Source organism: Podarcis melisellensis, assembly GCF_964234715.1.
Source record: "Podarcis melisellensis genome assembly, chromosome: 9".
NCBI lineage: Eukaryota > Metazoa > Chordata > Lepidosauria > Squamata > Lacertidae > Podarcis > Podarcis melisellensis.
Genome location: NC_138541.1, coordinates 56848004 through 56872393, shown reverse-complemented (window position 1 = coordinate 56872393; position 24390 = coordinate 56848004). Strand labels below are relative to the sequence as shown.

Here is a 24390-nt window from a genome sequence, read left to right as displayed (position 1 = left end):
ACAGAGTTGTTGAGTTTGGGGGGGGGGATATCTCCCCTCCCAAAAAAATTCATTTGGGGTCTTTTCTTTGATTTTTTTTTTAAATCACCTTACTTGCCATACGTCCGGGTTTCACCAGACATTGTGCAAGCAAAAATCTACTTGGGTGCCGTTTTTCTGAGCGATTCCCGGGCCTGTCCAGGAAAACCCAGGCTTATGGCAGCCCTAACATAAGAGGCTCTCTAGTGAAGTATATTGGGGGCTGAAGGCAAGGACCTGGATGTAACCCAACAGATGGTAACCCAACAGTTAGAGAGTCTTCCCCAGCCTGCATCCCTATAGATACTTTGGATTACAACTCCCAACCCCTAACCATTAGCCATGCCGGTGGGAACTGATGGGAGCTGTAGCCCAAAAGATCTGGAGGGCATCAGGTTGGGCAAGGCTGGTCTGTGGAGTAAAGCAAGGCAAGGCAGACAGGAAGGCAAGGAGGGTAGTAAATTTAGCAACAAATCAATATCTGCTGTACACAACACAAGTATAGATAAAGGAAAGTAATAGCGCCACTCTAGGGATGCGAGTGGCGCTATGGGTTAAACCACAGAGCCTAGGACTTGCTGATCAGAAGGTCGGCGGTTTGAATCCCTGCAACGGGGTGAGCTCCCGTTGCTCGATCCCTGCTCCTGCCAACCTAGCAGTTCGAAAGCATGTCAAAGTGCAAGTAGATAAATAGGTACCGCTCAAGCAGGAAGGTAAACGGCATTTCCGTGCGCTGCTCTGGTTTGCCAGAAGCGGCATAGTCATGCTTGCCACATGACCTGGAAGCTGTATGCCAGCTCCCTCGGCCAATAAAGTGAGATGAGCGCCGCAACCCCAGAGTCGGCCACAACTGGACCTAATGGTCAGGGGTGCCTTTACCTTTTATTCTGCCTTGGTCAGACCACACCTGGAGTACTGTGTCCAGTTCTGGGCACCACAATTTAAGAAGGATGTTGTCAAGCTGGAATGTGTGCGGAGGAGGGCAACCATGATAATCAAGGGTCTAGAAGCCAAGTCTTATGAGGAATGGTTGAAGTTTGGCCTGGAAAAGAGGAGACTGGGAGGAGATATGATTGTCACCTTCGAATATCTTAAGGGATGGAGCAAGACTGTTTTCTCCTGCTCTGGAAGGTAGGACTCAAACCAACGAAATCAAGTTAAAAAGAAAGGAGATTCCAACTAAACATCTGGAAGAACTTTCTGACAGTAAGAGCTGTTCAGCTGTGGAACAGGCTCCCATGAAGGGTGGTGATCTACTTGAGATTCCTACCCTGCAGGGGGTTGGACCCTCGGGATCCCTTTGATTCTACAAAGAAACAATCTGCCCAGCTGAAGGAGATACGGCAGGTTTAACAGCAGAAGATGAAGCACCACTGGAGTTGTCCCTTCTGTTTTGTGAGCAGCTGTTGAGCTAGCAAGGTTCAGCCTTGACCATTCCACTTGGCATTCTGCAGTACCTCCTTCTAGCCAGCTGCACCAGGGAGCTGAAAACAGGATTAGGGCATCAGTGGCTCTTTCCACTGGCAGGCGGTCATGATGGAGTATGGAGTATACAAATCCAACATGCCTTGAGCAAGTGATCCCTGGTACATGGTTTGCTGCAGGCATGTGGAGAATAGCCATACTCCTCCTGGATGTTCCTGGCAGCGACTGCCATGGGTTTTTAGTGTGCATCATCAAGAATCCACAGGCTATACCCTGAGAGTCACAAAACCATGTCTGTGGCTGACCTCTCCAGGCCAAGTGTAACATATGCAGCAGCCCTTAAAACTATCCAGAGATGCTGCAAAACAATGAAGCTCACTTAATTACTGGTAGCATAAGAACAAAGGAAGAACTTGGGGCATTTCAAGCTGTGCATTTCATAATACTGTTAGCAGCTAACATCAGATGTTTTTCTTCATTAGGCTCTTCCTGTGACCCTTCAGGAGGCAAGAGTGCCAAAATGATCAGGGCAAAGCAGCCTGAGTTGTTTTGCCTTCAGCTGTGTGTTTATCACTTGCCCTGGTCAGCTATTTCTCTTTACCCAGAAAAACAGCAGTTAACCAAAAGCCCTTCTAATCTAAACACGGTTCTCCCATATTGGAATTCTCTCCCAATATCTGAGCCAGTCGAATTTGCAAAGCAACAGATGGAACCAAAGAAGGGAACTTGAAAGTGTAGATGAGAACCTTGGGCTGTTCTCAGTGCAGAAGCTCCAGTTATCAAAGAGACAAGCGGCTTTTGTAAGCTAGCAGAGAAAAAAGGACTTGGCTTTTCTGCAGTGGGAACTGCTGTTATGGAAATGGCCGGCGAAACTCTGGATGTGTGGGCAAGGATCTCTCCCCCCTCTTTCTCTCTCATGCACACATTTCGTAGGTTGGATCTTAAAAGTACAGATTATCTAGAAGTAAGATTTTGTTTCTTGTGGAAATGGGATTGCATATGGATGCACACATCCTCTCACACAAACTACGCAGAATGACTAGCAATCGGAAACCAAATGTCCAGAAGGTAGACTGTTTTTTCACTCTTGTTCAGTGGGACGTGGGTGACGCTGTGCGCTAAACCACAGAGCCTAGGACTTGCTGATCAGAAGGTCAGCGGTTTGAATCCCCGCGACGGGGTGAGCTCCCATTGCTCTGTCCCTTCTCCTACCAACCTAGCACTTCGAAAGCACGTCAAAGTGCAAGTAGATAAATAGGTACCACTCTGGCGGGAAGGTAAACAGCGTTTCCGTGCGCTGCTCTGGTTCGCCAGAAGCGGCTTAGTCATGCTGGCCACATGACCCAGAAGTTGTACGCCGGCTCCCTCGGCCAATAAAGCGAGATGTGCACCGCAACCCCAGAGTCGGCCATGACTGGACCTAATGGTCAGGGGTCCCTTTACCTTTACCCTGGTTCAGCAAGATCGAAATTACCTCTCCAAGTCCTGCTCCGTGATGTATCTATACCAGATATAGGGATTCTGTGACCCACCAGATATTGTCAGACTGTAGCTCCCAACAGCCCCAGTCAGCATAGCTGCTGGTTAAGGGATGATGGGTGTTGGAGTCCTACAACATTTGGAGTGCCACAGATTCCCCATCCCTGGTCCATACAGCTGTGAGGCTGACTGTTGCTCACTTCTGGGTGTCAACATTCACTCCTGACCAGTCATTCCCACATCTCTTACACAAAACCACTGCTATTTTTTTCCTAGAAAAAGAGGTGCTGCAATTCACCATGAAAACCTCCCTTGTTCTCTTATACAGTGGTACCTCAGGTTAAGTACTTAATTCATTCTGGAGGTCCATACTTAACCTGAAACTGTTCTTAACCTGAAGCACCACTTTAGCTAATGGGGCCTCTTGCTGCCGCCGCACCACGGAAGCACGATTTCTGTTCTCATCCTGAAGCAAAGTTCTTAACCTGAAGCACTATTTCTGGGTTAGTGGAGTCTGTAACCTGAAGCGTATGTAGCCTGAAGTGTATGTAACCTGAGGTACCACTGTAATGGCAACGGCACCCACCTGAGAATAGTCCAAACTTATGAACAGCTTCACACTTTCACAGCCTGTGTTACAATAAAAAAGTAAGTGGGGATAAATGTCCCTTGTATCTTCTGGGGAAGGGAAGGGTGGGAATTAAAACCTACAGGAAATTCTGGCATTTCTACTCCATGTAACTTTGTAAAAGGGCTTTTCTGTGCCACAAGTGAGGTCCGGTGAGTTCCCGCTAAAAAAAGCCCTGCACATAGCAATCATGAATCCTTAGCCATGGATGTTTCCCCGACATGTAACACAACATTTAGATTATCAATTAGAATCATAGAGTTGGGATGCAAGAATCTTTTTGCCCAACATGGGGTTCAAACCCATGACCCTGAGATTAAGAGTCTCATGTCCTACCAACTGAACTATCCTATTAGTGCTGTATTTTCTTTAATGCTCCTGCTATATCCAGGGCTACAACACACGAGCAGATAAGTCTGAGGTGTCCATGCATTGCGAAGCAGCCTTTTACTTTAGCATCATGTCGAGAAACTACTCATCAATTCGCTCCGGGGATTGTGATCAAGTAAATGGTGTGAGAAGACAGAGAGGTCTGGTGTCAGGTTCCTGATACGACAAAGACATTAAAGCCTCCAGATGAAAGTCACATTTCTGTGGGGTCTTCCCCTATGAAATTCCAGTGGGGAAGCAGCAAAAGCAAAGGGCCAATAGCATTGTTCCCTTCCCCTCGCTAAGGGGCTAGGAAAGTAGTTTAGGAGGAGACGGCAGGTGGACAGAAGGAGATGTACAAAGGTGCAACATTGGACAGGAAACACAATTTCTAGTTACTCTTCTTTTCCTTCGTTTGCTTTTCTTTTTAGTCATCCTTCACGTGCGCACAGATAAAAGCTTTCTCAAAGTAACCATACATTTGCTGGCATGAAGATTAAGCAGCATTAAGCAGCTAATAGTCCAAATTTAGGAACAGCTTCACACTTTCACAGCCTGTGCTGCAACGAAAAAGAAAGGGGGGAGGGAAATGACCCTGGTATCTTCTGGGGAAGGGAAGGGAAGGGTGGGAATTAAAACCTACAGGAAATTCTGGCATTTCTACTCCATGTAACTTTGTAAAAGGGCTTTTCTGGGCTCATATCCATTATGAAAAAAAGACTGGGACCAAGAAAGAAATTTGCTTTGAGGAGTTTTTCTGACAAGGCTCCTTTTCTGTTCAAAACAGCTGCTGTCAGATGACTCAATGATTCCCCCCTTTTCTCATTTATTTCTATAAGCTGAGTCCTAAGCAACAGTGAAAGGCACTGGCCACAATCCAGCACTAGGTTAGTTAAATAAATGGGATTTAAGTATGCATAACCATATGCTAGATTGCAGCCATTTTATTTTCTCAGCGCAGGGCTGAGCGGTGCGTATTCCATGCTTAACCTTAAAAAAAAAAATCAGCAACAACTCTTGCTATCTGGTTTGTGCAAACTGGGCATATTTTCACACCTATTCTTACTTTGAATTTAATTCTACTTTCAAATGTAACATTAAAAAAAATTATGAAAGCTGTTTGGTAAAGACGGGGGTCGGTAGAGAGGGAAATGTAGAGAGAAAAGGGGCTGGGGGCAAGCAAAATCAGCAAAAGGGTCTCTTTTGCTGCTGTTTATTTGTAAAGAGCTAAAAAGAGTGAGGGGAAGAGAATACCAATTAGATATGAGCCAGGACAGAACAATGGCTGCCTGCAAATGGCAGTTAGCAAACCTGGAGCCTGCCTTGGGAATGTGCACTCCTGCCCCAAATGTACTACGCCTTCCCAGGAGAAAATCTCCCCTCCTTTCTTAACACCCACCTCAAACCACTGTTAATATCAATGCCGACAAACTACTTACAGACCCTCCAAGTGTCCCTATTTCCCAGGGACGCCCCTGATTTAGAGAAGCTGTCCCGGTTTCTCATTTGATCCCAGAATGTCCTGCTTTTCCTTAGGAAGTAATAATAATAATAAATAATAATAATTTAGTATTTATACCCCACCCATCTGGCTGAGTTTCCCCAATCAAGTGTTAAAAACAGTACAGCATCGAGTATTAAAAACTTCCCTAAACAGGGCTGCCTTCAGATGTCTTTTAAAGATAGGATAGCTGCTTATTTCCTTCACATCTGAAGGGAGGGTTTACACAGGGTGGGTGCCACTACCGAGAAGGCCCTCTGTCTGGTTCCCTGTCTGGTTCCCTGTAGCCTCACTTCTCGCAATGAGGGAACCGCCAGAAGGCCCTCGGCGCTGGATCTCAGTGTCAGGGCTCAACGATGGGGGTGGAAACACTCCTTCAGGTATACAGGACCGAGGCCGTTTAGGGCTTTAAAGGTCAGCACCAACACTTTGAATTGTGCTCGGAAACGTACTGGGAGCCAAAGCAGATCTCTCAGGACCGGTGTTATGTGGTCCCGGCGCCACTCCCAGCCACCAGTCTAACTGCCGCATTCTGGATTAATTGCAGTTTCCGGGTCACCTTCAAAGGTAGCCCCACGTAGAGCACATTGCAGTAGTCCAATGCAGGAGATAACTAGAGCATGCATCACTCTGGCAAGACAGTCCGCGGGCAGGTAGGGTCTTAGCCTGTGTAACAGGTGGAGCTGGTAGACAGCCGCCCTGGACACAGAATTAACCTGCACCTCCATGGACAGCCGTGAGTCCAAAATGACTCCCATATTTTCCATATTTTCACTGGAGAAACATTGGAGGGTACGGAGTTATCCGACCCCTGAGCTGTCTAAAGGCAATCCTGTATGGGGAAGTTTTGTTTAATGTTTAATGTTTTATTATGTTTTGATATATGTTAGAAGCTGCCCAGAGTGGCTGGGGCAACCCAGTAAGATGTGTGGGGTATAAATAGTACAATTATCATTATGGAATGGGACACCCCTATTTTCATCGGAGAAATGTTGAAGGGTATATAATTATAATTGAGAGGTGGGGTGGGGGTGTTGCTCTAGGGAAGAGAGGATCCATTGGGTCTGTATTCCCAAGACTAGCTTCAGATCTGTTAAAAGTGTGGGTAACCAGCAATATCTTTGCACCCGCACAATCATTATGGAAAACTCCAACAGGGATTCAACCATGATCCACACAGCCGGTATCACACCTGCAAGAATAAGATATTACCAAGAACTGTGCTGTTGCAGATAAAGACAGATTTTGTGTACACAAAAGATCCTGGGGAAAGGGAGTCGATGATAAGGGCAATTTAGTTGCTTTATCTTTCCAGAACCATACACAAGGATAAATATAAGCCACGAGGGTTAAGTTAGGATTTGCAAACAAATGAAGCGGGCATTCATATATCACGTCATCTTTCCTTATCTAATGTCAACTTGAATGGCAGCAATGGGCAAATACAGAGCGTTCTATTGTCACAACTCATCTGGGTGTTCCACCCCCTTCAGAACCCAGATGTTACACAGCAAGCTTTTCTGAATGTTTATATTAATGACCAAAAAAATGAGGACGGTGGTACTTTGTGGACCCAATATTGAGGGTAGTAATGGTGAATGCATTAAAAAGAAGCATCCTTTTTTTAGCACTGTGCACCGGGCAGGAAAGCCATCCTGCAGGAAAGTAGTTTAACCCCAAAAACAGGTTCATCTTACTGGTAGCTGAAGGTGCAACTCCTGCTGCATCAAATGCATTTGTGTCAAATCCTACAAAACCGCGACGAATTTTCCAGCAATGCCAAATGCATTTTCACCAGCACAACAAGGATTATTTCCACTTTCCAGAAAACAGTAAACAAAAGCGAGGTGCAGCTCAATGAAACTGCAGGCTCTTCCAATATACGAAACCACAGGACTCTCCAGAAGTTGTTGAACTCCCGTTCCCATCGATTGTCAGGAATGATGGGTGATGCAGTGCAAGTTGAGGACCACAGATTCCCAACCCTGCACACAATTAAAGGTTTGCTTTAACTGACATCCTTCACCGTTCACAGAGGCAAAACTGCCTGTCAACTCTTGGTATAGTTGCTATAGTCCTCTGAGCTCAAGACTTTCAGAAAGAAAGGATCCCACTATTAGGTATGTTTTTATTTCCAACCCAAAGAGAAATAATCAAAGAAAGCTTTTTCCTGAATACTTCTGCCCTTTTCATGCAATCGCCCCTAAGTACGAACACACAACTTACAGCTCAACCGAGGAACGAAGAAAGATCCCTCTCTTAAGGCTGCTTGTCTCTCCAAGAGCCATAATTCAAATGGAAACAGGATGGGGAAATGGAATGGACAATAAATCTGTGAGATGAGTCCAGAGAAGTCTGATATAAAATGAGCAGGCACACGTACAAAACAGAAACTCATTTGGGAATGGGATGTGCTTTAACCCCTTCCCTTCCTGAAAGCTCTGTTCCAACTACAGCTGTCCAAGCATTGTTCCAGCACCCAGGGTCCTGACCACAGTTTTGGTTTTCGAGTCCAATTTTGAGAGGTTAGCTCTGGGGTCAGGCCATAGGAAATAACCGGTTAGCTATGACAAGAGTCTACACCGCAGAAGCCACAGCCAATTGTTGCAACACATTGGTAGAGATGTTTCGACATTCCATCTTCACTCTCGGTCTGCAAAAGTGCTGGTGGGATATCGGTGTGCACAGAATACCATGATTGTCTCTTACATAGTTTTCAGGAGGAGGCTAGGAGAGTCCTCTTATGCCCTTCCTTGCACAACTGCCCTGGGAGCAGGCTGGCAGCATCCTGAATCTTGAGTTATCTGATGGGAGGCAGTGATGGTCACTGTTAAGTTGTGGGTGAACATATCAGACGACACAGCGATTCTTCAAACAGCTCTTGTTTATTCACAGGCCAGAACAGAACTGAACTGAAGGGTTCAGTCAGCCTGCTTATATAGAGCTCCAGCACAACGTAACTGTAACAACTTTCTGTAACTATCCAATCACTGAACGTCACTTTCAATCCCTTATTTGCATATGTGGACCTGAGTGAAAACTATCTACAGTATCCCCCTGCTGGCCCAGGGTGAGAACTTCAGTACATAACAGCCACCAACATGGATGTCTTTAAAATAGACAAATATGCAAAACGGGCAAACCAATGGACGAGAGGACTATCCAAGTCTCCTAGCCTTGATGGTTATGCTCTGCCTCCATAGTCAGGGGCAGTAATGTTGCCAGAAACCATAGGAAGCAAAAGGGCTCTTGGGCTCGAATCTGCCTTGAGGGTTTGCCACAAGCTGGCCACTGTGAGAACAGGGATGTTAATTTAGATGGGTTAATTTAGATGGGTTAATTTAGACGCTTCTTGTGTCCTTACGTTCCCGTACTCCACATTATCCCCTATAACTGCCTCATGAATTATGGGAGGCCAAACAATCGCTTCCATAGGGACTCGGAGACAGCACTCCAATAATAATAATAATAATAATAATAATAATAATAATAATAATAATAATTTTATTTATATCCCGCCCTCCCCAGCTGGGTTCAGAGTGGCCAACAACAGTAAAAATAACACAGTTTACATAAAATCACAATCAATTAATTGAAATACATTCCAAAATCAATTCAATTCTAAAATCAATTCAGAGTCAAATTAATGGCAACCATTGGGCTAGAGTTCTATGAGGATTACAGAAGGAGGGGGTCAGACTGTGCCTTGGTCAAAGGCCTGGTGGAACAGCTCTGTCTTGCAGGCCCTGCAGAAAGATGTCAAGTCCCGCAGGGCCCTGGTCTTTTGTGACAGAGCGTTCCACCAGATCGGGGCCACAGCTGAAAAAGCCCTGGCTCTGGTTGAGGCCATCCTAACCTCCCTGTGGCCTGGGATCTCCAAGATGTTTTTGTTTAAAGACCATAAGGTCCTCTGTGGGACATACCCGGAGAGGCGGTCCCATAGGTACGAGGGTCCTAGGCCGTATAGGGCTTTAAAGGTTAAAACTAGCACCTTAAACCTGATCCTGTACTCCACCAGGAGCCAGAGCGGGTGAATGTGATCCCTCTTCATTTATCAGGGACAACAGGGCTAGCATCCAGCTGCCCTCCCGTCTTGGGCACAGCACAACCTGTTCTTTTTGCTGTGAAATCCCACTCTTTTGCCCTGCACCCAGAACCCCACAGTTTGGCATGAACATACTCTAGGTCCCAGCAGCCGAATTATACCAAGTTTCATTAAGAATGGAAAAGGAAGAGAGAAGGACAAAATGGAGAAAGCCGAATATGGAAAATAAAAAGAGCTCTTTAGCTCAGACCTACTTATGCTGACCTAGTAATTTACAGACAGGTGTGTAGTCTCCTTGTGAGTAACACAGCATAGGTGGTCAGTTGCTGGGTTTCTGTTTATTGATGAGGAAAAACAGATGCTGAGCTGACGAAGGTAAGGATCACATACCCCTGTTTTAAATGCTTACTACCCACATTGGGTTGAGTGACAGCCGACACTTTTCTTAAGCCAATCAGATCATGTTTGCCAGGTAAGCCGTGTGACACCTTTCCAAGAATTGGGAGGGGAGGGTGCACACTACCTGTGGGAAGGGAAAGTTGACTATTGCCAGTGGACATTGCTACCTAGATTTCTCAACCTTCCAGCCTACAATATCCTGTGCTTGTGGGGCTCCCCCCCCCCCCATCAACACTTAACAGTAACAGAAGGAAGTGTGGACTAAAAACAGAAACCGTTGCCCTGACAAACTGTGAAGAAATCCACTTTGAGGATGTTTAACAGTTAAAGAAAAACCAAAGAAATCATTATTTCTTTGCAAAACAATGGATATTCCAAATGCAGCTAAAATAAATCTGCTTTATGCCAGCATGGCTCTCTTTTAAAAACAGAAAACAAAATCCCTGATGATTTGCCAGCACCTACACCCATGCAAATTCTTCACATTTTTTATTATTTTTCTTTGTCATGCAAATATATTCCACTGTGAAATACAAACAGAGCTCTCGCTTTTCTCACAGAAAAATTCCACTTATTTTTGGAACGAGAGTTTAACCAATTTAACTGCATTTATTTAACATTTGACACACAAACACACGGAGTCTGCAAGTATCTTCGGCTCGCTGCGTCCAAAGCCAGACCCCACAGCCCTTTCTGCTCCAAGTGACACTTGCAAGCTGAGACAGGGCAGGTGGCCTTAAGATAAAAGGGTCTTCTCAGCAGTGGCTTCTTTCAGATGGAATGTCTTCCCCATTGAGGCTCAGGTGGCACTTCCTTCATGACCTGTTTTATTCTCACATGCTATTCTTTTTTATTATCACAAACCTGGTGCCTTTATTATGACAGGTCTTCACCTGGCTGCTTTATTCTGGAGTTGTTAGGTTTGTACTCCTTGCTACTTGGCCTACGGCCTTCTAACCCCATCGCTTTTTCGGAACTAGGGCTTTAGGTTTGGGTAGCTTCGCTGGTTAGCACATGGTCCTAATAATGCCAAGGTTGCAGGTTCGATCCACATTTAAAAGGTAAAGGGAAAGGGACCCCTGCCCGTATGGGCCAGTCTTGCCAGACTCTAGGGTTGTGCGCTCATCTCACTCTAGAGGCCGGGAGCCAGCGCTGTCCGCAGACACTTCCGGGTCACGTGGCCAGCGTGACAAGCTGCATCTGGCGAGCCAGCGCAGCACACGGAACGCCGTTTACCTTCCCGCTGGTAAGCGGTCCCTATTTATCTACTTGCACCCGGGGGTGCTTTCGAACTGCTAGGTTGGCAGGCGCTGGGACCGAGCGACGGGAGCGCACCCCGCCGCGGGGATTCGAACCGCCGACCTTTCGATCGGCAAGTCCCAGGCGCTGAGGCTTTTACCCACAACGCCACCCGCGTCCATATTCCAGCATTGCAGGAGGTTGGACTGGATGATTCTGAGGGTCTCTTCCAACTCTACAATTCTATGAGTCTATGATTTACAGAACTGTATCCTTACTGATTTTGTTGTTTTACATTGCTTTTAACTGTGGGTGACACCCGATATTGTTTTATTGCTGCACAGAATTGCATTTTTGTTGATTTGGCTATTTTGAGTTTTTGAAATACACACAAACACACACACATGCAGTCATACCTTGGAAGTCGAATGGAATCTGTTCCAGAAGTCTGTTCAACTTCCAAAACTTTCGGAAACCAAAGCGCGGCCTCCTGCAGCCAATTGGAAGCTGTGCTTTGGTTTCTGAACGTTTTGGAAATCAAACAGACTGCAGCCAATCAGAAGCCACGGAAGCCCTGTTGGACTTTCAGCTTCCAAAAGAACATTCGAAAACCAGAAGAGTCACTTCTGGGTTTTGATCGTTCAGGAGCTTTGTTCAGGAGCCAAGGCGTCTGAGATCCAAGTTCACATGTTTGTTTATTATTAAGCATAGTATTATTAAGAATCCACCAGTTAAGCAGATGCCCCATGGTGGGCTACATAATATAAAAATACCCCGAAACAAACATTATAAAATCACAATGAAACATAATAAAAGCAGCAGCAAATCATTGAGGGTGTGGCTCAATTTAAAAAATAAAAATCACTGCACCTCAACCCTTGAAAATGTAGGACACTTTTTCCATGGTTGCCCCTAGACTAGGGAAAGGAAACCTGTCACCCTGTATTGGTTGTTGGACTCCAACGCCCAACATCCCTGACCACTGGCCATGCTGCCTGAGGCAACCATGGAAAAAGTGTCCCACATTTCACTGCTCCATTTGGCAGCGACACCATGAGCATGGCCTCCGCAGCTGATCTGAAGTTCAAGGAGGTCACTATCCAGAACAGACCCAACGAAGTCAATGGACTTGCACTTTCATTGGGTCTATGTGGAGTGCGACTAATGCTGCCCTATATTTCTTGTTCAGCGCCCGGAGAATGGCAATTATTGGACAACTGACAAAGCTTTAAAATCTGTAATATATATATTAGAATAAGTCTCCAAAAGACAGGCAGTTCTCACTCCTATAACATGGTTTCTACCGGGTTCCTGTAGATTCCCAAGCCAAAATAAACTTCCTAAGAAAATAATCTAATAAGCATCCAGTTTTCCAGGAAACTGTTCTTTATTATCCATTTTGCTACAGTTCTCTTTCTTGTAGGGTTGCAGTCATTTACGAAACGTTTGAGCATTTTTATAGAGAACTTTCTTTCCCTGACTTCTATACACAAACTCTTTCTAAAGCATGTCTGCAAGCCAATATTGCTCTCTTCATTAGGGTTGAAACCAAGAGCCAAAAAGCGCCCTGAGCCAGAGTGCAGCTATAGTTCAGCCACTCGGTTTCGCCTTCCCCAATTTCCTACTATTATTTCTGACTCCTTTTTCACACACCCTCTGAGGCAAATGTCTGAAATTCCCATAGGGATAGCGTTAAGGAACTGAAGTAATGCTACAAACCCCACTCAACCCCAGTCAAACAAAAGATAAGCCCAAAATAAGTTCCTTCTTTTTCTCTCTCACAGTGACACTATTCAGAGACAGGAAGGAAATTTGAGGAGAAAAAGAGAGAGCCTTCCTACAGAAATGCTGCCTCGAGACTTCAAAGCCATGATAGCTATTTGCCCCCAGAGTGGCACATCATGTCTATACATTCGCTTTCAAAAATAAAGCATCTCCTGAAATTCTACACCATGGGGAACACTATACAGTGTAACCTCGGATTAAGTACTTACTGTATTTTTCGCTCTATAGGACGCACCGGACCATAGGAGGGGGAGAACGGGGGGGGGGGAATTCTCCCCTTCCATTTCTCCTCCCGCTTCGCTGAAGGGGCGCTGCGCAGAGAGGGAAAACTGCACACCGATCCCTCTTGCTCTCCAGGCTTCAGGAGGCTATCCGCAAGCCTTTGGAGTGCAGCGGGAACTCCTGCTGCGCTCCAAAGGCTTGCGGATAGCTGCCTGAAGCCCTCGGAGCGCAGCGGGAGTTCCCACTGCATTCCAGGGGCTTCAGCGAAAGCAACGTGAAGCCTCCGGAGCACATGCGGAGCTCTCCCTCTGCGCTTCTGAGGCTTCGCGTTGCTATTGCTGAAGCCAAGGAGCCTGCATTCGCTCCATAGGATGCACACACATCTTCCCTTAATTTTTGGAGGGGAAAAGTGCGTCCTATAGAGCGAAAAATGCGGTAATTCGTTCCGGAGGTCCGTTCTTAACCTGAAACTGTTCTTAACCTGAAGCACCACTTTAGCTAATGGGGCCTCCCGATGCCACCGCGCCGCCAGAGCACGATTTCTGTTCTCATCCTGAAGCAAAGTTCTTAACCCAAGGTACTATTTCTGGGCTAGCGGAGTCTGTAACCTGAAACGTATGTAACCCAAGGTATCACTGTACTGTGAGCTACCAGCAGCCACTCAAAACAAAACAGGACACATGTCAGTCCTTTATACATTAACAGGAACAAGCAGATCCAACAACCAATAAATAACTAGCACAGAATCACAGAACTGGAGAGTTGGAAGAAATGACCGGTCATCTCGTTCAACCCTCTGCAATGCAAGAATCTCAGCTGAAGCATCCATGACAGATGTCCATCCAACCTCTGCTTTAAGACTTCCAATGAAGGAGAGTCCACTACCTTCCAAGGGAGACATTTCCATTTTTCAACAGCTCTTGCTGTCAATAAGTTCTTTAAAACATATTGCATATGCATGCACTTAAAGCTCTTGTAATAGCTACCACCATTTGTAAGCATTCTGCACTATTCAAAGCTGCTGATTCTTTAAAAGCTTTCCAATCTCAGCTTTGCACAAAGAGCAAATTATGGGATCCATTTCCCCATTCCCACCCAAATGGTGCAATGAACCACATTTAAAAATTTCTTTAAGAAACAGTGCATGACTGAGAAGAAATTGCCATGTATTCATGAACTGTATGACAAGCATGCACCGCTGGCTACAGATTTGTGCTTTTTCAAGCAAGTTTTCAGAAAGCTTCCAGAAGAGACATCCAGATTTAGGCAAAGCTAATGTCTAGAGTTTTAAAAAAAATCAACCCACGTTTGGGAGTAAAAAAATACTGGCTTTCCAGAGGCCCTTTCCACTCCAGTTCCACACAGTGAGTCATGCATATTTCTTTCCAGTATGTTCACCCTAGTGATTATAGACTGCTACACCAAGCCAATTGTAGATTATATAATAAACAAGATCTCATGCTAGATAAAGAAAGAAGTGTCCCACAGGTGCATCAAACCACTAGCATAGAGAGAGACACATCTGCAAGTATACAGTTTGGATTATTTATTTCCCTAGACACACTGCATAGAATACTTGGAGCAAAGGAAGATTCTACAGTTAGAATTTCTACTCAGTTGATATTCTTAATACGCCAATAGCAGATGAGAAGCTTGATCTCTTCTTCTCAGGAATCTTCTTTGGCGATCACTCATAGCCAAGTAAGATGGTCTTCCATGAACACGGTCTTAATAGTGAGTCCATAAGTGACTGTGGAGACCAATTCTGGATCCACACGTCCTTCCACAGTGGAGACATAGGTTTCCAAGTAGGAGGTGATCACGGTGAGAGTTTGCTTGTTTCTCCCTTTCGTCCTGAGTCCGTGCTTCTTCAAAGTCCATAACACTTTTGGTAAAGGCTGTTCTCCAATTGGAGCGCTCACAGGCCCATGTTTCCCAGTTATCAGTGTTTATACAACATTTGTTGACATTTGCCTTGAGAACCTTTTTAAATCACTTTTGCTGTCCATCGGTATTTCACTTTCCATTCTTGAGTTGGAAATAGAGCAGTTGCTTTGGAAGACAATAATCAGGCATCTGAACAACATCCAAAGCCTGAAGCCCCAATGTGATAGGATGGTTGCATACCCGTATGTCAGATACAAAGCTTCAGGAAGGAACAATATGCAGTAGACACACCTCAAATTTTCCGCTGCCAATTGCATCTGCTTTCTCCAACTATTCACTCAGCCACGTTTCTCTTGGCCAGGCTCCATGAGGCAAAGTAAAAGAGATGTGGTTGATGGAGAGACGTGATTGGCAAGGAGGAGGACAATAGTTTTGAGGGCGGGAAAGGGGTTCAGTTTCATTTTGCTGCTACAAAATCTGCGTTCCAAGACCTGTGTCATGCCACCATTGTGTCTGTCTTGGAACGCAGATCCTTACAACTTCATCCATCTCCCTTGATATCCTCCCTAAGCAAAATGGATGGCTGCTCCTTCGTGTCTCATGCCCACTCTCAACTTTACGTTCTATCAACATATCAGCCCAGATGCCTTCCACACTGTGCTGCTCCTTGTCTGCTTCCCAACCTTAAATTTATCCCGTTGAAATGACATCATATTCGCCATAGCAATGCTACTGCATCAGGCAGAGCAAAAATGTGTAAACCTTGAAATGCATCTACTATTCTCTCTATAGCCCTGTTCAGGCATCCCTGTCTGACAGGAGTACGACTCCTGTCCGCAGGCAATTGCTACTAGTTAGGCGAAAACCAAATGGTTGGTTCCAATTTGCCTAGTGGAAAAAATTCCTACCTAGCCCCAACAACATGGCAACCGACAACTGCCATAGCAAGGTCAAATCAGAGCAACGCATTAGAAGAGGGTGGGTAGGTAGGGTGATCCAACGAAGAGGAAAGGAAGAGGGAACCATCCAGCTGCGCCATGATTAAATGGCCCATGGCCACTCCCACCCTGCTGGCTGATTGGCTGGGGCTGTCCCTCAACAAAGGTGACACGGCCGGTCATGACGTAGGGGTGAGGTGGTGGACCACCCCCACGACGGAAAACTTTTGAGACACGGCCGCCTGTGCACAACGTCGCCCACTGATATAGAGGTGAGCAGATTTGGAGTACACCTCCTGACCCCAGGCAATGATTTCCACCAATGATTTCTGACTCCCTACCCCATACATTTGCTGTATGTGTGAATGGAGTGTATCTGAACAGGGCTCTAACTGAGAACTTAAGACTGTTGTTCCACCGCCTTGTTTTTTGAAAAATCAGTAGAACCACCACGTTATTCTTCAGTAATTGGTCAATAATTTAAACAAACAATAGGTCAAGATACAGTTTCCTAAATCAGCAAAAAATAAAAATAAAAAAAATGTAACATATAAAGCAGGATATAGCCTCTGCTAAATTTAGCTCTAAGACACAGTTTTCTTAGAAGTGACTTTTACTGAAGATGCAGGAGGAATCGGGGTGCACTCAAAATAAAAATGGGACCCTGGGTGCAGTGAATTCGAAAAGTCCAAAGCAGTCATTTATAGATATTAAAAAAAAAATACTGTCTGAGATTTAAAATGTTCAGGTCCTAATTGGAATGCATCCCAAGAGATTCATAAACAGCAATGTGAATTTTCACTACCGCCGCACACGTTTAATAAGGCAGGTGTGCTTGCATTACTCTGGAGAAAACGGCCACCACAACACCAGGATGTAAACAAGACAACCAAAATGTCTCAGCCACAAGATACTTACCAGTCCTGCAATGGGAGTTGGCAGTCTGTTGATCTTTTTGACCAAACCAGGCTTTATGGAATTCAGCAACCTGTCACGAGAAAGGAGTGTGTCAGATGAAGGATCAGTCAGAAGACTCAACTTGCAAATTGCTTTCTCCCGGTCGGTGAGAACACTTAACGCAGCAGGGAAACCTTGAGACTATTAACTTGGGACAAAAATTATGTAAGCCTGCAAGCGCTATTGTTTTAAGTTCAGATCGGTATCTCTAGGTCTGTCAAGAGCTTTGAGCTGCAGTGCATACTTAAGTGGAGGCCTGAGGAATTTGAGGCATGGATTCAACCTGTACACAACTGGCAGGCTCTGGTCAAAGAAGGGAAATGCAGCGAGACTGGCCACACTTGAGCTGATTTATACCAGCAGGCCAGAAGGTCATGTGATTCCCTGACCCCTATAAAATAGGGAGCAACCAGGAGTCCTTGATCTTCCCACTACAGACTGCCTTCACCTCACTCCCTGTCTGCCTTTCCCTTGCCTCACCCTCAATTCAACTTTTAAAAGGAACTGACGGGACGTTGGCGGAAGAAAAAAGAGTGAGGAAGGGATACCAGTGCTGATTTTCTAGAAAAAAATAGGTGCCAGAACTTACCGTGAACAAAATCCCTCGTTCTCTTTCAATTGAAGCCAGCATGCTCAAGTCATTGAAAACCTCCACTGTCACATCTGTGATGTCAATGTGACATCAAAGCACTGTGGGACCTGCAACAAGTGCGTGTGTGTGGATTTGATCATCACTGCATGTGGCTCAACGGCTGTGTGGGAGAGAGGAACCACTGGCTTTTGCTCAACAGCGTGATATCTGCCATCCTAGGTCTTCTCCTACTCCTACTCATTGCTTTCTGCATTTATGTGGAGTTCTTCCTTAACCCCATGAGGCTGCGCACAGACCAGCACTTTGAAGGCCTGAAGAACCCAACGGATGTGTAGTTTATGCTCCCATTGAGACACAAGGACCTGTGGGATTGAGGGGGCAACTCCCATCTCTTGCGGGGGTGCAGTTAGTGCCAGCATCGTCCGTTAAGAGTTTGGGTGTAATCTTCGATACCTCCCTCTCTATGGAGGGGCAGATTACAGCTATAACAAAGGCGGCATTTTTTCATCTCCGCCAAGCTAAGCAGTTGGCTCCTTATCTCTCTCGCCCTGACCTAGCCACTGTGATCCATGCGACGGTCACCTCCAGACTGGATTATTGTAACTCGCTCTACGTGGGGCTGCCCTTGAGACTGACCCAGAAACTCCAGCGGGTGCAAAATGCCGCGGCGAGACTCCTTATGGGGTCTTCGCTGTGAGATCATATTCATCCAGTACTATACAAGCTGCACTGGCTCCCGGTGGAGTACAGGATCAGGTTCAAGGTGCTGGTTTTAACCTTTAAAGCCCTATACGGCCTAGGACCCTTGTACCTACGGGACCGCCTCTCCTGGTATGTCCCACAGAGAAATTTACGGTCTGCAAATAAAAACATCCTAAAGATCCCAGGCCACAGAGAGGTTAGGCTGGCCTCAACTAGAGCCACGGCTTTCTCGGCCGCGGCTCCAATCTGGTGGAACGCTCTGTCACAAGAGACTAGGGCTCTGCGGGACCTGACATCTTTCCGCAGGGCCTGCAAAACAGAGCTGTTCCACCAGGCCTTTGGTCAAGGCGCAGCCTGACCCCCTCCTCTGGCAACCTGCACAGGATTTTGCTTGATGGTTGCCATTAATTTGATTTTAATTAATTTTATAATGAATGTTTTTAGAATGTTGAACTATTTTGACTGTTGTTAGCCGCCCTGAGCCCAGCTTTGGCTGGGGAGGGTGGGATATAAATAATAATAATAATAATAATAATAATAATAATAATAATTATTATTATTATTATTATTATTTTGGGGTGATGGCACCCACTTGAGTTCCTGCTGGGAAAGGGCCCTGATGGAAACCATGTAGAAGGACTGGTGAACCTGTAGCCCTTCAAATGTCGTTGGACTACAACTCCCATCACCCCCACCCTTGCTGACAGGGGCTGATGGAAATCTCACAACAACTGAAGGGTCACAGGTTCCCCATTCTAGATTTGCATGCTCCCTTCATAACAAACTGGAACGGTTGACGCATGCCACAATGTGTGGCACTGGGTCCGACGGTGGATTATGAATTCTCTCCCCGCAGAATTCATGGCACGACGGTGGACGCTGCCAAAGGTTGCAATGCCTGCATGGAGAGAATTCATCCCACAGAGATCATTTCTGGATTTTTCCACAGGTGACATTTGGACGAGACATCTGATCAACATTCTGGTCACCTCCCAACTGGGACAACTCTTGAAGGCTGCACGGGAGCTGAACTCAATTAAAGCAGAATATGGGTGCCAGAATATTAGCCAGTTCAGACTGGTGAAATCACAGCACATCAGTTCTGCAGGAGTCACGCTACTGGCTGCCTCCTTGCTTCTGGGCCCAATTCACTTGTGCTTAATGCTAAGGTCCTAAGATGCTTGGTACCCATATATCTAGAAGAGCTCATCTCACTGTATTAGCCTGCCAGTGCCTTAAAAGACACATTTATACGCCTGAGCCTTTTAGGAGTTTCAGCCTTGATTGCTTAACCCACTCAGCAGTTGACTGCTTTTAGCTGCCTTAATCTGATTATCATTACATTTTTTTAAAAAAAGTTAGATTGTTGCTACATTGTTGTTTTGTTTGTTGCACCCCGCCTTGGTTTTGCCATGGATGATGGGCTAAACAGTGGTGCCTCAGGTTAAGTACTTAATTCGTTCCGGAGGTCCGTTCTTAACCTGAAACTGTTCTTAATCTGAAGCACCACTTTAGCTAACGGGGCCTCCTGCTGCCGCCGTGCCGCCGGAGCACGATTTCTGTTCTCATCCTGAAGCAAAGTTCTTAACCTGAAGCACTATTCCTGGGTTAGCGGAGTCTGTAACCTGAAGCGTATGTAACCTGAAGTGTTTGTAACCTGAGGTACCACTGTAAATATTTTAAATAAATAAAGGGGAGAAACGACAAGGATGTGTGGCCAAGAAATTGACAAGGAATGAGGAGGCAAAAGAATGGGAAGGATGAAGGAAAAAAAATTTGGTGTGTCTCTAAAAATGAAGGTGGAATGAAATGGCCATTGTTAAAAGAGATTTCAAAGCTTAAGTTCTCAGAGAGAGAGAGACTGCGGGCTTAATATCCCTTTGAGCCAAATTCCCAAGATCAGAGAGTCATTTTTCAGTCTATGGAAGGTTTAGGTTTGTCTAGCAGCTAGCTCCTACCACAGAAATAAATTTCTAAATCCTGAGCCCCTGATTACCACTATTGGTTTTTTTCCACTCATTTATCAGTTGCAGGAGGGGGGGAGCTGTTTCTGATGCTCAGCCCCTCCACATCAGATCTTAGTTTCCCTTACCTTTAAAATATTGAGTCCCAATACCTTTATCTAAGTCACTGATGGGAAGTATGAGTGGGGAAATATCAAGCATAATTATAACAACAGTAATCATTCGGGATTTGGATGTGATGAAGACCTTCAGGGTATTTTCCTTCCATTCCCAGCACCTAACCCTATTGACTCACAACTGGAGTGAGCAGTATAACAGGAATGCGAGAATGTGTGAATCTGAGATCAATCAGCTGCTAACACTACAAGTGATATGTGTGGAAGATCACTTAGATCCAAGGCTTCACCCCCCCCCAAGCTGGAACTCACTGGACCGATGTTCAAGCACCTCTCAAGTGGGCGCCATTGCCATTATAGCAGAACAAGGGAGGCGTTCATGGTGAGTTCCGGCACCTCTTTTTCCTAGAAAAATAGCACTGCTTAGATCCCTTGATTTCCCAGTAGTGATGTATGGAAGTGAGAGCTGGACCATAAAGAAGCCTGATCGCCGAAGAATTGATGCTTTTCAATTATGGTGCTGGAGGAGACTCTTGAGAGTCCCACGGACTGCAAGAAGATCAAACCTATCCATCCTAGGGAAATCAGCCCTGAGTGCTCACTGGAAGGACAGATCCTGAAGCTGAGGCTCCAATACTTTGGCCACCTCAAGAGAAGAGAAGACTCCCTGGAAAAGACCCTGATGTTGGGGGAAATGGAGGGCACAAGGAGAAGGGGACGATAGAGGATGAGATGGTTGGATAGTGTTCTCAAAGCTACGAACATGGGTTTGACCAAACTGCGGGAGGCAGTGGAAGACAGGAGTGCCTGGCATGCTCTGGTCCATGGGGTCATGAAGAGTCGGGCACGACTAAATGACTAAACAACAACAAGATCCCTTAAAACACCGAAAGGGAAAGATTTCACAGTAGCTTCCAGAATAATAAAGCTTACCAGGGCCTGAAGAGTTTGGGTAATTTCCCAGATCTATGTGAGTTAACAACCAAATGGCTTGGGTCTACTCAAGCTTCCCCAGAGTGGCTGGGGAGGCCCAGCCAGATGGGCGGGGTATAAATAATAAATTATTATTATTATTATTATTATTATTATTATTATTATTATTATTATTATTAACATTTGCAGACTATTTGCATGTAATGTCTATGTGGCACACCCATGAGCCAGATGTAGGAAAGAGAAGACCAGTGTGCGGGTCCCCTCATTACATATAACTTTTATGCACATATTTTAATTGAATTGGGCCAGGGATATTATAGTTCGGGAGACTCAAGTGGGGATTCCCACGCCCCATGTTGATTAACACACCCATTATGCAAAAGCGAAGAAGCAAACCATGAGAACTGGCATCTTCCCAGTTTCATGCTATCAGCTGACAGCTGCAATGAGCACACCTACTATAATTTAGTACACACGGGACTATGTACTCTGCACTAGAAGTATTAACCCAATGGCTCCAAAAGCTGTGCACCAAGAAAAACGTGGTTACTTCTGCAACCTGTTTAAAACAAGAAAACATTGTGATTCTGGTTTTTATCATGGTAGGGAAGGGAAATGGGATTAGACAAAATTGTGGAGAATAAGGCTACTGGTTCTGTGTGTGGGACTAGCACATGGGTAGCCAAACTAAGGCGCGGGGGCTGGATCCGGCCTAATCACCTTCTAAATATGGCCCGTGTACAGTCTGGGAATCACTGTGTTTTTACATGAGTAGAATGTGTCCTTTTACTTAAAATGCATCTCTGGGTTTTTTGTGGGGCACAGGAATTCGTTCATATATATATTTTTCCAAAATATAGTCCAGCCCCCCACAAGGTCTGAGGGCCAGTGGAAGAGCCCCCTGCTGAAAAAGTTTGCTGACCCCTGTAGGATCTGGGAAACCGGGATTCAAATGCCCTCTCAGCCATGAAGCTCCTGGGGTGAACTTGGGCCAGCCATTGGGCTCAGCCTAACCTACTTCACAGGCTTGTCGTGAGGATTAAAATGGAGAGAGGGAGAGCCATGTACACCACCTTGAGCTCCTTGAAGGAAAAGTGGGACATACAGTGGTACCTCGGGTTAAGTGCTTAATTTGTTCTGGAGGTCCGTACTTAACCTGAAACTGTTCTTAACCTGAAGCACCACTTTAGCTAATGGGGCCTCCTGCTGCTGCCGCACTGCTGGAGCACGATTTCTGTTTTCATCCTGAAGCAAAGTTCTTAACCTGAAGCACTACTTTTGGGTTAGCGGAGTCTGTAACCTGAAGCGTATGTAACCTGAGGTACCACTGTACTTGTGTTAATAATGAAGAGCATGGTGGCTATGCATAAGAAGGAGAATTTGATTGCACTCATGTCCTATGTAGAATTATAAAACCATAGAACTGTAGAGTTGGAAGGGACCACTTCTACAACCCCCTGCAATGCAGGATTCTTTCTGCCCGACGTGGGGTTCGAACCCACAACCTCTGCTGACTGAGCTCTGCTCTGCTGACTGAGCTATTCTGTAGGCTCTGCCTAGGTATCTGGCTGGCCACTGTGGAAAATAGGATGCTGGGTTTTAGTCTAAACTAGCAGGTCTTTTTCTTATGTACCCAGTGCTGTTTTTCTTTAAAAAATTATTTAGGGGCACTCTCATTTTCCTACTCGTATTGAAATACTGCCCCTCAGTGAGGCCAAACTTATATTCACAAAATGTTTAGGGGCATGCGTACCCCTGCACTCCCCCCCCCCCCGCACAAAGGCACCGTATGTACCTACTGTATACACTGAAGCCCAATGCCCTACTGGAAATCTCAGACTTGGTTTCTAGGATTTCAGCAAGCAAAGACTTTCAGAGTCAATGTCTCCAGCCATAAGGACTAGAAACCTCCTTTTTTAAAAAAGGGGGGACTGCAAAGGTCCTCATGAAGCACATCCACATTCTGTGCTTCTTCTGAACTCCTGCAGAGTTGTGGCACACACACGCACACACACAATATTAAGGATATTATTCACTGTTGTGTCTTGAACATCCAAAATCCAGAGTGCAGTGTTCTGTAGAATCAAAGGGGGCCGGGAATTCTGATTATTGAAGCATGACGTTAAAATTAATCAGATAGTATTTTCTAGTTTAATCCAATCTCGGACCCAAGTAACATGCAGCTTCATAATATAGTTTGAAATCTGGAAGGGAGAAACCTCCTCTGTCTTTAATATCTGTAAATATGTTTTATCCTTGGTTTCTTTCCTTTCCATATAAATTTTGAGGTATCCTTTTGCCATTTTTTGAAGCATGATGTGTTACTTATTACCGGTATTGACTGAAGCAAAAATAACATTTTGGGCAATGTATTTATCTTAATGGCTACAATTCTGCCTAATCATGATAAGTTCATTCTTCCCCATATACCTAGATTTCTTTTTATTTTGTTCCAACCCTTTTCATAGTTGTCTTTATATATGTTGTCATTATATATGTTTGCAAGTGGTAGAGTCTGTTCACCTTGTATTTAAACATTTTTCTTCCAGGCCAGCATAATGACAACGACACCAAGTAATATTTTCCTGACTTAAGAATTTCCAGAGTTAATGCGGATACTTCCACTCACTGCCTAAATTTTCCACAGTGGAAAATATTGAAGAAAGGGGTACAGAGAGGGGGAGAGAGAGAGAGTGTGCAGAATTTTAAGGATGCACAAACTATGAAACTTGATTGCAGGATTTCCTCCTGCATTTCAGTGGCATGCACAAAAGCGAATCCTGGAGGTCTTAATGCAAACGCCAAATGGCAGAAGCTGCTTGAAATAAATCTTTTAAAAATGTTTGCATTGGCCCCATTGAAGGTTAAGGAAGAGGTGAAGGGGAAGAGAGAGGAAAGGATCTGGGCTTGCAGTGGGAGGAAATGAAAAATGTGGTTAGACCACCACTATTAATGATTAGGGACCCAAGCTTATGAGGAAGAGGAAGACAGCAAAGAAAACCTCTCCCTATTCAGTTCTTTGCCTGAGGCATCAGAATAGAGCTGCTATTCTTTGTCATCTTTCTTTCAATGCAGGCTGGCTTTTTTAAAAAATAAAAATAAAAATACTTGTTTATTCACTGAAAGCAGTAAACTAAAATTTAAGAGTCTTCTGTGTGGTCTTTCAACATTTAAGTCAAATAGAAACT

At 45.1% G+C, this 24390-nt stretch overlaps 1 protein-coding gene across 10 annotated transcripts in view; it reads right to left on the bottom strand.

Annotated features, from left to right (window-relative positions):
- LIMCH1 (LIM and calponin homology domains 1) overlaps positions 1–24390 on the bottom strand; it is a 209986-nt gene that overhangs the window by 100910 nt on the left and 84686 nt on the right. For all 10 annotated transcript variants that reach the window (XM_081924311.1, XM_081924305.1, XM_081924309.1 and 7 more), the window contains exon 3: positions 16854–16923. In XM_081924311.1, the coding sequence (XP_081780437.1) occupies positions 16854–16923 (70 nt within the window). The remainder of the gene's footprint in view (positions 1–16853; positions 16924–24390) is intronic.